Below are 13669 nucleotides of genomic sequence, written 5' to 3'. Positions count from 1 at the left end.
AGGAAAGGATTTCACCAGTTGTTTTCTACCATAATGGCCTTAGGTCATTTATTTATAATGACTGAGATTCTTATTCTAGATATAACTCACCAACTGTCTTATTCAGCAGAATCAACAGAAGTTAAACTCACCTAAAAATTTTATATTATGTGGCCAGGATAAATGAAACTAAGAATAACACTGGCCCCAGGAGAAAAAAATATACTCTGATAGGTAAATATCCTTGCATGTGTAAGTGTATACACACAAATCAAAGAGCAACATATACAAGACAGGACAACACACAGGAAGAAAATATGCCCTAGAAATTAAGAAGCTCAAGAGTTAATAAGAATGCAAAAAATCAAAGAAGACAACATTAGTAGTGACTAAGACTGAATTAAATTATCCTGTCTGAAATCACTCCAAATTCCAAATGGAGTATAGACATCCAAATAATTTTCAACTACTTACCCTATCTGAACTTGCAACAAACAAAGAGCTAATGTACCTAGAACTCACTTCCTTGCTTACACTTATATTTTGGTGCTACTCTCAAGGCAAGGTGTTCTCAACAGCAAGGAGACAATAAATAAAATGAGTTACAAGGTTACTATACTAGATAGAAATAAAGAGAACTAAAAATTGGCTGGGGTGGGGCGGGGGGAACCACACATCTTTTACTACTGGGGTATGTCCTGCATAGAAAAAAAACAGTAGAATAATTGAAGAGATGATAAATACAGGACTAGCAAACAAAAAGAAGCAACAGTATTAAGCTCTAAGAGCAGTGGTTCTTGAATAGACCTTATATATTAAAATGAACTGAGTGAGCATTTTCAAAATAAATACTAAAACCCTACCTTCATTTACAGGAACTGGGAGGGATAAGCCCCAACAACTCATTTGAAAAAGTTCTCTAGATGATTTTCATAGGGACTCCTGGATAGGAACATTATTCAAAACATACAAAAAAGATAACTGGGGTTAGGAGTACATCTCAGGGGTAAAGCACACACTTATTCGCATGTGTAAGGTTGTAGTTTAATTCCCAGTTCCAAAAAGAAAAATATGAAAAAAAGAAAAGAAAAAGGGAACTGTTTGCAACTACTAAAATGTGAAAAATTTAGAAGTAGAGATCATCATTTGTCTTTTTTATCTCTAAGCTCTCCTTACAAATCCCAATGGAGACACATACAATGCAAGATAGAGGGGGAAATGTATTACATTTGATGAGTATTTGAAACTCACACCACACTATAGAACAAAAACAGGAATGATGCAAAACAGAGAAACATATTCCTAATGAAAATATTATGTATTATGTAAAAACAATAAACAAGACATTTTCAAAATTTAACACAACTTCAAGGCAAATTTCAACAGGTTTTTCTGTAACCGGTTTCAAGGTATTCTAAAATTTACATTGAAAAAATGAAGAACAGTATTTTTTTAACAAAGAGAACTATTAAACAGGAGATAATTAACTGTAAAATCTATTTTTTAAATATAACACAAAGTTGCTGTGGTTTAAAAAATAAAACACAGGCCTAAAACAGAAAACATAACTACTAGAATGGGAGATAGTTCCAGAAATTGACCCTACATTTCATAAAATGTCATGTATAACAAATCAACACAACAAAATGAGGAAATGTATCATTATTTAACTTAAAATTATTGACATAACTGGGTATGAGTTTAGATAAAAGTTTAAACTATGGAAGATATATATCTCTAATATATGAGAAAAAGATATATCTTCCATAAAGTGCAATAAAAATTAAGAAAAAAGGAGCGAAAGAAATTACACAGTGAAAATGAGAGAGAAGTAGCAGGGCATGGTGGCACACACCTATAATCCCAGTGGATCAGGAGGCTGAGGCAGAAGGATTGCAAGTTCAAAGTCAGACTGAGCAATTTAGCAAGGCCCTGAACAACTTTGTGAGACCCTGTCTCAAATTAAAAAAATAAAAAGGGTTGGGGATGTGCCTCAGTAGTTAAATGCCCCTAGGTTTAACCAAAAAAAGAGAGAGAACTAAACAGCCAAAATTAAAAGAATCCATAAAAATACATACAGGAAATACTTAGTACTATTTATTCTTCAAAAGTACAAACATTTTGAACAGGAAGTTCATGAAAGAAATTTAAAAATGAACAAATCTGCCTTAAAAAATGTTCAGTCTTTCTGGAAAGTAAAATTAAAAGCTAAAGAATGATCAGGTACTACTTAATTCCAAAAGGTTTTTAAAACAAAAATGACAGTAATGTTGATAACGTTAAGGGAAACAAATATACTCATTACAGGAATTTGGTTGTTTTATTGGGAAAACACTATACAAAATGCAGAGACAGGGTGAAAAGGCCATATATATAATCAGCTATTTTCAATAAGCAATCCTACTTGTAGCAGTTCATTCTAAAATAATTCTATAAGGTGTGGAGAGGAGTGGTGATAGGGTTATTAAAATCATTTAATTAAAAAGTCTTATTTAAAAATTGACAAAGCATCAGGGTACTATGATAATGGGTAAGAATTTTGAGAAGAAAACTAAGGCAGAATATTATTTTCAGGAGTTATTTTTAATACAATTTGACAATACTATAAATCCCAAAAAGAAATGTGTTGCAACAAATTATATGAAAAAATAGTAAAAACTGCAAATTACATGAATGACAGGAGAAACCCAGGAATTAACTTATTTTGCTCACCTGTTTTTTAAACTGTTGGCATTCTTCCGGTGTGAGTGTGTCTGCTTTGGCAATAAGTGGGATGATATTCACTTTTTCATGCAAACGCTTCATAAACTCAATATCCAATGGTTTAAGCCTGAAATACATAGTATTTAATATGAACTGATCAATTTGGGGAAACAGATTCTTCACATTCCCAATGACCAATAAATACAATTAACTGCTTGACTTACTTATCAGAAACACTCTGATGAGGTATTAGGCCAGCCAACAGTTAGGTAGAACAGGACTTCAATCAAGAAACACTGGAGTGACTAAGAAGGCTTTTTGATTCCTGCCCTTGAACACCCGGTTCATAAGGGTTTGGCCCTAATAAAGAATTGAAAAAACCAGAAAGGCTCCTAGTAGAATTTCTTAGAATCAGCTATGTATTAAATTTCACAATCTTCTCAGACAAGATACTCAAGAGAAACTTCAAAATTCCTTCTTCCATTATAATCTGGCTGCTGCCACTACTTTGCCACTATACTTTTCAAGTCACAAATATTTCCATGTGGTGCTTACCATCACAAATTGCCCATTGTGTACATCTAATATCACTGCCTCATAAGCTCTTCTATGATCCTTTAATGTACTTCTTAGGATTCTCTTTGTAAGCTAGCCCCTTAAAGAAGTACATTCCTCAGAATTCTCTACCTGGCCTTCTTTTTATACTCTATATTCTGTATGATTATCATCATTACAATAGATTTTGATTATCCTCTATAGACCAACAACTCCCAAACTTTATACACAATCTAGATCTCACCCAAGTCCAGATTTGTTTACCCAATGGTTAATATGGAATATCCCATAGGGTCCCTAAAATCAAAAGCTGTATGTTACGGTTTAGATACAAGGTATCCTCCACTCCAAACTCTCACGTATGAGACAACGCAAGAATGTTTAGAGGCAAAGGGTTGGGGTTGTGGCTCAGTGGTACAGTGCTTGCTAGCACAGCTCTTGAGGCACTAGGTTTCATCCTCAACACTACATAAAAATAAAATAAAGGTACTGTGTCCACCTACAACTAAAAAAAAAAAAAAAAAAAAGAATGTTTAGAGGTGATTATGAGAGTTGAATGCTGTAGTTTAGATGAGGTAGCCCCCAAAAGTTCACATGAGAAAATGCCAGAATGTTCAGAGGTGAAATAATCAGAAGAATCATGATCTAATCAGTGGATTAATTCACTGATATGGATTAAACAGATAGTAACTATTGGTAGGGAGATTGTTGTTGGAAAAGGTAGGTCACTGAGAGCATGACCCTGGAGTTTATATTTTGTTCCTGGTCAGTGGAGATATCTCTTTCCTTACTGGCTATCTTGTCCTGAGCTGCTTTACTCCACCACACCCTTTCACTATGATGTTCTGTCTCACCTTGGGCCCAGAGTTATGGACTTGGCTAACATAGACTGAACCTCTAAAACTGTGAGCCAAAATAAGCTTGTCCTCCTCTACAATGTTTTTGTCAGGTATATTCATCCCAGTGATGCAAAAACTAAAAGAACCTGAGTCTCAATATTTCCTCCTCTTGTATGCTTCCCAGCTCAGTGAATTTATCTAATTACTCAAGCCTGAAATCTAGGATTCCTCTCGTCTAATCCTCACTTTTGAAGATTCACCAAGATCTGATGCAGGGGAAAACCAATACACAAGTGCACACACCTCCATTTCCATTACTTTAGTTTAGGCCACCAAGACCTCTGACATGGATAACTACATGAGCCTTTTTGATTTCCCTATAAACCATCTACACTACAGTCATCAGTCATTATTTGACCAAAAGCCTTACTAAAGGACAGATTCTTTAGGTTGTGTGGCTTACATGGCTAGTGAAGACAAAGATCCTCCAGTTGGACTCATTTCTCAGCATTCTTGACCTATCTTTTGCCATCTCCCACTTCCAATGTGCCAGTCTTTATTAATTTCTCACAATTCCTTGAAAGTACCATAACTGAACCGCTATTCACAGGCTACTACCTTTACCTGGAACATCTCCCAATCTCATCTTCCTCCTATTAGGTCTAATTCCTATTCTTCCTTTTGAATCTGGTTAATTTCTCTGGGAATCCTTCTCTAAGACTACACATTTTTCTAAGTGGCCATAACATTTAATGAACTGCATATTAATTGCCTGCCTATGTATTTGTTTTGCCCATCTTCTCACTAAAAGATCATCTGGAGTAAGGGTTTTCTCTCATTCATCTGTATCCTCAGCATGCAGCACAATGTTGGACACTGGTGCCCAATTATTTATGGACAAAAAAAGTAAACTACTATGATTTTCTGTATGTTGTTTAGGAACTACAAGTGAAAACCAAAGAAAGTTCTTACATCTACAGTCTATTTAGAACTAAATATTAATGTTCCAAAAGAGTAAGTGAAGATAGTAAAAATAGTCTGCAATACCATTCTAAAGTAATATTCCTTAATTTCGATGAAGCAGTAAGAAAAAGTAGAATAAAGGTCTGTTGTTCCATTGACTAACATTGACTTAATTACATTGACTATTATTTTTAAATAAATAAACATATAGTTAAAATTGGGAAGACTGGAGTCCAGAGATTGATACATACTTCTTTATACTTTAAAGACTACTATAGCTCATTGTGGTAGTGAGGCTGACCAGCACAAAAACAGAGGGGAAGAAGAAAAGATACAAATATGAAAATTTAAGATGGTTGCTTCCTACTGCCAATCTCCTCATCTTAAATTCCTTGGAATTGTTACTGGTATTCAGACAATAGGAAATACCATGGAAAAGAGTACAGGTGGAATAACACTACACTATTTATAAGAGTGTATTTACCTCATTAGTACTGACAGGAAAAAAAAAAAACCTATCCATCTTTGTAAAAATATTAAAATTAAAATTTGCTTATTATCAAAAATCATTACATCTATCATTAAATATAAAGTTGTGGCCTAGTCAGTCTCAGATTTCTAAAGATTTACAGTACACTTTCAATTTATACCCATGAAAAATTTAAATCATCCCTGCTTTATTAAGCTATCATATGATAGGCTTATAAAAACCAGTGTTAAAAGCAGAATTCAGTTAATTTTTTAATTACTCTTAAGAACATTTAAGAAAAAAATTGAAGTCAAAATACAAGTTAACTAGATTTTATATTTAAAACCAAACAGGACAAATTGAGTATTTAATATAATATCCCAACTTTTAAAGAGAAAGGTACTTAAAAAATAATCATGACAGGGAATCAGGGAAGTCAATTTTCTAAGTATAAAACAAGGGCCAAGGAACATTTAAATCAGTTTTTCCTTTAGGGTAAAAGACAAAACCTCATGAAAGTCTTAATAAAACTCTTCTGTCTTTTTAAATTAGTATACATATTTCACAAGCTTACAAAATGACAACAGCAGAAAACATTTAGTTCACATGTTGACTATACACATACTGGTCAAAATTTTTCCTCTGACCCTTTAATTTTGTACAGGTTTATCTGTTCAACAACAAATTTAGCTTTCAAACCTTGTTTGTAACCAACAGAAAGTCCTCTGTGAAATTTTTAAAAGATAAACCCCCATTAGAGAGAAAAGATTATTTAATCTCAAAGCATATATATAGCAAAAACAATGATTACAGAACAAATGACAAATACTACACACATACACTATAAAGTATGTGTATGTTTCTAAGGGAGAAAAAACCCTGTATAAAGCGCACTGAATTATATGTGTATATATACAATTTTTTTTTACAAAATGGTGAAGTATTAAAAGAATAAAACACCATTTTAAAATTCAAGTTCTGAGTTGGTTTATAATTTTAATAGCAGCTATCTAATAGTGAATAAAAAACTGAATAATAACTGAAATAATAAACTAGTCCTGTATCCTCAATCCACTTGGCAGAATGAGGTAGAAGGCAATGAAATAAATATATTACTGGACCAATTTACTACTTTTTCAAAAAGGAGTTCTTCTAAAAAGGAAATCAAGGAACTACCCAAACAAGATAGAAGAGTCTTGATTCATTTACTAAAATGCATGGATTTTCAGTCTTGAGTGAGCAGGGTATTTGGAACTCTACATAAAATCAATGTCATATTCTTTTACTTAATTACAGTATCACATAATGGGTAAAACTTTGTTCCATTTCTAAAAATAGTTAAGCTGAGAAACTGTTCAAAAGCATATTTTTGCATATAGGAAATAAAATTTTTGAACTCCCATTCTTGTGACAAGCAATCGCTCAAAGCCTCTACACATCATTTCAATTATAATTTTTTTTTCTTAAAAAAAAAGGGGGGGGAGAAAAACCTTCATATTTCCCATGCAACTTTAAGAAATACATTTCCCCAGGGGGAATGAGAGGAATGCAATTTCATGAGAAATACTAACACTTGGAGAGAGTCCAAAAGATCTAAAATAATCAATCTGGTTATGAGCTGACTAATTTCTACTGACTTAACAGAAGATTAAAATTTCATTCAGCTGACTTCCAGAAATAAGTCCTAACAATTAAACTAGGATGATTTAAAAAAAATTATATTCAAGAAGTAGATATCCAAGTACTCATAAAAGGCTTTATATAGAATACCATTTTTTAGGATTACTTTTTCTGAACCGTTTAACTAGATGAGTCATTTAAATGATTCAAATATATAAACTTCTGAGAACAATGCAAATATTAAAAGGAATATTTTCACCTCTCTAACCAGTTAGTGCAAAACTGTTAACTATATAATTAAGGTTCCCTGCTCTACCAAGAAAGAAAATGGGCATCACACTAAATAGAAAAAAGATGGAGAGAGAAGCCAAAAATAGAAGAGAAAGGTAGCTTAAAGTAAACTGCTTTACACTACTATAATTTGAGTATTAGAGGAAAATGTCATACTACTTAATAGTCTAGTTCTTTTGGGTGGGGAGGTGATGGAGTTATCATTAGGTGACTGAATTATTCTGACTTACTGACCCAAAGAAAAAATTGAAGAGTAATTAAAAACATGCCCAGTTGATGATGACACACATATTTACTCAAAATGACAGAAAAGTACCAAGGAAAAAAAGGGGCAAACAGTTGACAGGCTAACTACTAACAAGCAGAATCAAATTAGATGTACATCTAGACACGTGGTCTTAACTCCTAACAAATAAAAAGTATTAATGGTATGAAACCAAAATAACGCAACTTTGATAGCTAAGGAGAAACAAAAGCCAAATGTACTAACTGAAGAAATGGCACTAGAGAACAGTGGCACTTAGCTTTTTTTTTTTTTTTTAATTACATTTTTATGATTTATTACCAAACTACAATAAATAACGTCTTTGGAGTTTCTTAGAATATGTCAAAACCCAATTGTTATTGTTATTCCTGCCTATTTGGTAGTTCAGTTAGTGACAAAGTATAGTCAAAATAAACATGGAACCGGTCACATTCAGACCTCAAACCATGGGGAAAACCCTGCCACTGTCCATGGAAGCAGGTAAAATTCTTACACATGAGGAACTAAGGGGTAACATGATTGTTAGTTTAATTAGGACTTAAAAAAGTTTGTTGAAGTCATTTCTACAAGGATTCTGGTGCTTTATTAATGGTATAGTTACATGTTCAGAATCCTTATCTCTAGAGTAGGATTTAAAAATATGAACATAAAGGTGACAAACAGTGAACAACAGCAACAAATGCATCAAAAGAATCAAAGTACTGACCCATGTCCTGAAGGAGCAACGAAGTATAAACAACACTGCACTCTGTTATCAGGCATTTGACGTCTGTTCACTCGAGATTCTGCATTTAGGTAATCCTCAAATTTACTATCAATGTAGTCAATAACAGGCTGCCAGCTGTAGAATGCAGATAAACAGAACAATCAAGTTGCAATTCCATAAATGAATAAAAAAGTGATAATAATCAATATTTTTAATTAGGTAAAAACCAATCTACCAGTAGAAGGATAACAAATTATTCTACTATTCAGAAACAGGTAAAAATTTTGTTGAATAAATAACATTCATTATTTCAAAACTTTTAAAATGAAGAAAAGTAAGTATGAAGAACTAGTTATTATTAGTAAATTATTTGAATTGATAACTACATAAATGCTAAGACACTTTCCAATATGAAAACAATTATAGACAATTTTAATTTTCAAATATAAAAACATCAGGATAAGCTTATTTGGGTGTTTTAAGAGTTGAGAGAAAATTACCTCAAAAACACTGTGAAACTCAAACAAACAAAAAATCTTGTTTATAAAACACTAAGAGAGCTAGGCTCAGTGGCGCATGCCTGTAATGCCTGTGGCTCAGGAGGCTGAGGCAGGAGGATCACAAGTTCAAAGCCAGCCTTAGCAACTTGGCAAGACCCTGAGCAACTTAGTGAGATCCTGACTCTAAATAAAATTTTACATAAGGGCTGGGGATGTGGCTCAGTGGTTAAATGCCCCTGGGTTCAATCTGAGGGTTAAAAACAAAACAAAACAAAAAAATACTAAGTTAACTACCTCATACTAGAACTTCATGAGTTAATTTATTTATAACATGAAAAAACGAATGGTCTAAAAATTAGGCAAATTAGGATGTTACAGAAAATAACTTATATAAACAATTATAAATTATAGTAAAGGGAAAGATGACATTTATTATAATGAGAATTCTTGTATCTACCTGTTTGTTCTGCTTAAGATTTGTGTTAACATAATTATATGACAGGTAGAAACTCCATTGAATAGAAAAGAAAATTTGTTCAAAGTAGTCAGTGTTTGTGGCAACGCTGGCATATAAATCCAAGTCGTATCACTTAAGTTCAATGCTCCTTGCTAACATAAGTTTTAAAATGATAAGCAAAAGAAGTCTACCCACACTGGTCTCTCAAAAGCCCTAGAAAGCACTGAGGACAAACACATCTTACCAATTACTATTATCCACTGCATCTCCAAATCCTGGGGTATCAACTATTGTGAGCAGCAACTGAACACCACCTTCTTTGATTAAAACTTTGGATTGTTCCACCTGTAAGGGTCATTGGTGCAGATGTTAGTATCATGCATTATACCAGGGATTTCTTACAAGGGGTATAAATAGGGACACATTTTTCCAAACCAATTTGGAAATTATGTACAAATTAAATCTACCCAGTCCCACATTTTCTTTAGAATCAATCATTGCAGCCATTGGAGTCCTCATTACTTGAAAGAAAAGCAGGTATGTAAATAGAATACCATTCTCTTGGTAACTCATACTGGGTTTAAGGCTCATACTTGGTATAAAAAAGGAAAGAGGAACTAATGAAATAGTAAAACCCACTAAAGTCATATAATACTATATGACCCAATGCAAAAACAATACAAATAATTTGTTTGAATAATTTGGTAATTTATCAAGTTCAGATGTGACTAACCAGACAAGCACCTCTAATCTACCATTTATAATAAATGTCTTCCTGGACTATTCTCCATATAGTTTGGTCCAAACTAATTACTCAAGCAAACTTATTGCCATTCCCCAAATTTTTTTCAGCCTACTTATATACTCCATAATCTGGACAACACAATCAACAAAGGTCCAGGTAATGAAAATGTATTCTGATAAGACTGAAACTCTACTAATTAAAATCTTCAGCTACCTTTCTAATTTTCAAGCATGTTCTACTTGATTGAGGGTTTTAAACTTACACAACAATGGTTCTTGGCACAATTTGTTTTCTGTAATCCCAAACTCTGTACTAGAAGGTATGCATCATTCATCCGGGGCATATTTTACTGCTAAATGCAAACTATCCATTTTTTGGAGCCTGAGATAAAGCAGACACTTGATTCAAGCAGAAAAAGGGAGTAATTCCACTAAATAACAAATGTTCATTAGGGCCCGAAGCTCCAGGCATGCTGACAGGCTAACTTGAGACAATAATTATACTTAATTCTTTTTTTTTTTTAAACCAACTTTTTTTTATTAACATAACAAACAATTTCTTCCACAAATAGCAACTGTGGTTAAAAATGCCAATAATATTAGTCAACCTGCCAACACATCCTATGGTTTTTTAATTAATATAGTGCATAGACATTTATAAACTACACAGTCATACCAATTTGTAAGCAACTAATAAATTTTGAAATGTTAGGAATATAACAAAGTTACACAGTAATAGTTTATTTTCCTCTTTTCCTCATATTATTTTTTTCATATTCACATGACCCACACATTTTTTTACTAGTCTCCATTAAATTCTAGATTTAAATAGGGCTAAGCATAAAACAAAACAGAGATGAGTGTGAACAAAATAGCTTTTATCAGTGTCTAAGTCACTTAAAGCTATTCTCTAAAAACCAAGTTATTTGAACTAAGGCAAACATGGAGAAAGCTGGATCTGAAGCTTGCGTTCTTCATAGTTTGATCTGTTAAACCCATGAGAACTTTCCAGACTCAAGTTTTGAATAGCGTCATGCCCTAAAGTGAACTGTCACTAGTGGAATGTCCATTTGCTAAAGACCCCCAGACACATCCAAAAGGATGTTCAACCTGCAGAATATGGGAAGTTTGGAGTGGTATGCAATCAGATTAACAAGTTTTTAAGCCCCAAAGATAAAATGATATTTTACCTAAACAGCAATCTCAAAGGAACCTTTAGCTGAAATCATATCAACTGTATAACACCCGAAGAACTTAAAGGTTAACATTCTACACCGAAGTAAAATGCTAACCATTTAGTCAGTTTTCCACAGTGAATCACAGGCTGACTTTCCAGTTAGGTCAGAGACTACAGTGCTCACAATCATGGTCATCACCTATACTTAATTCTTGAGTGTTAAATGCAATCAAATGGCATAAATGAAGGCCACCCAACTAAAGGAGAAAATGTGATCATAACTAGGAGAAAAGCAACTTCATTATGTTGACTAACAAGGTTTGGAAAGGAAAAGTGATTAATTTCTGGGTAGAAAAAGTTTGATATACCATTAGAGTATGGAAACAATTATTCTATTTCCCTTTTGCATTTTTTAGATACCTGCTCTTGCATATAAAGAGACTGAGAAGCTGAGATTAAGACTGCTGAGCAAGAACACTGCAGCAACTATACCCAATAGTACAGAGATGGTGGAATTGTTCTGTATCTGCTCTGCCCAATAGTGTAACCACTTGGTCCGGTAGCTACTCAGTCCCTGAAATGGTGACTAATGCAACTGAAGAGCCACATGTTTATTTGCATATTATTTTAATTAATTCAAAATTCATATGTGGCTAGTGATACCAAAGTGGACAATGCAAATTTATAGCAATCAAGAGCTTTTCTATAAAAGAAGTTTATTATTAAGAAAATAGATTGTTAAATCTTGAAAAGAAAAAGAAAAAAAAAACACTCCCTAAGATTTAGACATGCATGTCTATCGAGGAGCTTCCTATCTTTCATACAATTAAGAAGTCAAGGTCTTATCCTTCAGATCAAAGATCTTCAAACTACCTTGATTTTGGTATAAGCTATCAAGTAAAAATTTTGAGCATCTCAAATATAAGGATATTAATCTAGAAAACTGGCAATCTGAATATTAAATATTAATAAGTATCAATTTATTTGCAGGTTTAAAAAGCAAACATCAATATATGTTATAATATTCATCAGTATCAAAACAAATTTTTAAATGATGTTCTCTCTCTCCTGGCTTAGAAGGAGATCCCAGATCCTTCATAAAAACATTTTTAATAATTGTCAGCAAAAATGCATAAAAATAATCACACTGTCTTTTTACTTGATGTAAAACATATTTATTCTACATGAATATTCTCTCAGTTTTACTTGAAATCATTTGTTTTCCTTATTAATAAACAGAGTCCAAATGCTATATGTTTATTACACACCTTAATACAACAGCTTAAGTTTTATTTTTTTCTTTTTTGGTGGTACTGGAGATTTAACTCAGGGGTGCTTTTGAGATACATCCCCAGCCCTTTTTTATTTTGAGACAGAGTCTTGCAAAGTTGCTGAGGCTGGCTTTACAGATGTGTGCCACTGTACCAGGCTAATTTTAAGATTTTTCTTACTTTCAAACAAAAACAAAACAGGGACTAGGGATGGAGAGCAGTGGAAAAGCACTTGCTTAGCATGCATGAGACCATGGGGTTGATCTCCAACACAGCCCACCCCGACCACCCCCGCCACAAAAAAAAAAAAAAAAAAAAAGAGGAAAGAAAGAAATCAGTTCAACCTAATTATTTATCGACTTGATAAGAAAAATGAATACTGTATGTTCTTTAAAGAGTGTGTTTATAAAGGTTCTTTTCTTCTTTGGCCTATCAAATTCTGTGTATCCATACATGGTCAAATACAAAGTCAGCAACATATGGAAGAAGTCCAAAAAACTAAACTGTAAACAAGTGCCATTCACAGGAACCAACTGTATCCTATCATCTGGTTTTTCAAGTATCCTCATGGGATCCATGGAAAACAAATTAGTTCAAGTCCAGGAATTTCAAACTTTTCTTAACAAATCTATTCCAAATGGCCACTTTCCCATGCACTTTCTTTAAGCAGGTCAGTCACATAAGCATATTTTATGGCATCACTCAGAATTCTAAGATTAAATGCATAATTTAATACCAAAGGAATGAAGCAAGGACATTTTCAATGGTTTCTCCCTAAAGAGTAAATAAAACTAAAGTCCATTATATATTAAGTTACTGAGATTTCTTCTGGCTTCCTAGGTTCCAGAAATCTAAGGTTCTCCCCTTTTTCTAATACTGTTTAGTTTTTAATCAAAGAGAGGAAAACATACTTTCAACGTTTATTATACCATTTCATAACCAAAAGACTGCTAAGTACACTAAAACTTTCTAATGTTTATAAACCATTATTAGAATAAATTAAAATTGTTATTTAATTAAATGCATAAAATCTTAGTGAGAAGTTTAAAATTTTGCCAGGAGCTCACTTCTTGCCTGCTCAGTAAATGGCATTACGACCAAAGTTCAGAAAAGACTTGAACAGTCAATGT

At 33.0% G+C, this 13669-nt stretch overlaps 1 protein-coding gene across 3 annotated transcripts in view; it reads right to left on the bottom strand.

Annotated features, from left to right (window-relative positions):
* The window catches only part of Septin7 (septin 7), a 93752-nt gene that overhangs the window by 19310 nt on the left and 60773 nt on the right, over positions 1-13669 (bottom strand). For all 3 annotated transcript variants that reach the window (XM_047560316.1, XM_047560314.1, XM_047560315.1), the window contains exons 5-7: positions 9592-9692; positions 8391-8525; positions 2692-2809 (exon numbers count right to left, since the gene is read on the bottom strand). In XM_047560316.1, coding sequence (XP_047416272.1) covers positions 2692-2809; positions 8391-8525; positions 9592-9692 — 354 coding nt within the window. The remainder of the gene's footprint in view (positions 1-2691; positions 2810-8390; positions 8526-9591; positions 9693-13669) is intronic.

The sequence above is a fragment of the Sciurus carolinensis genome, chromosome 8, assembly GCF_902686445.1.
Source record: "Sciurus carolinensis chromosome 8, mSciCar1.2, whole genome shotgun sequence".
Classification (NCBI taxonomy): domain Eukaryota; kingdom Metazoa; phylum Chordata; class Mammalia; order Rodentia; family Sciuridae; genus Sciurus; species Sciurus carolinensis.
The sequence above is the reverse complement of the archived record's forward strand: the minus strand, read 5'-3'. Positions and strand labels throughout refer to the sequence as shown.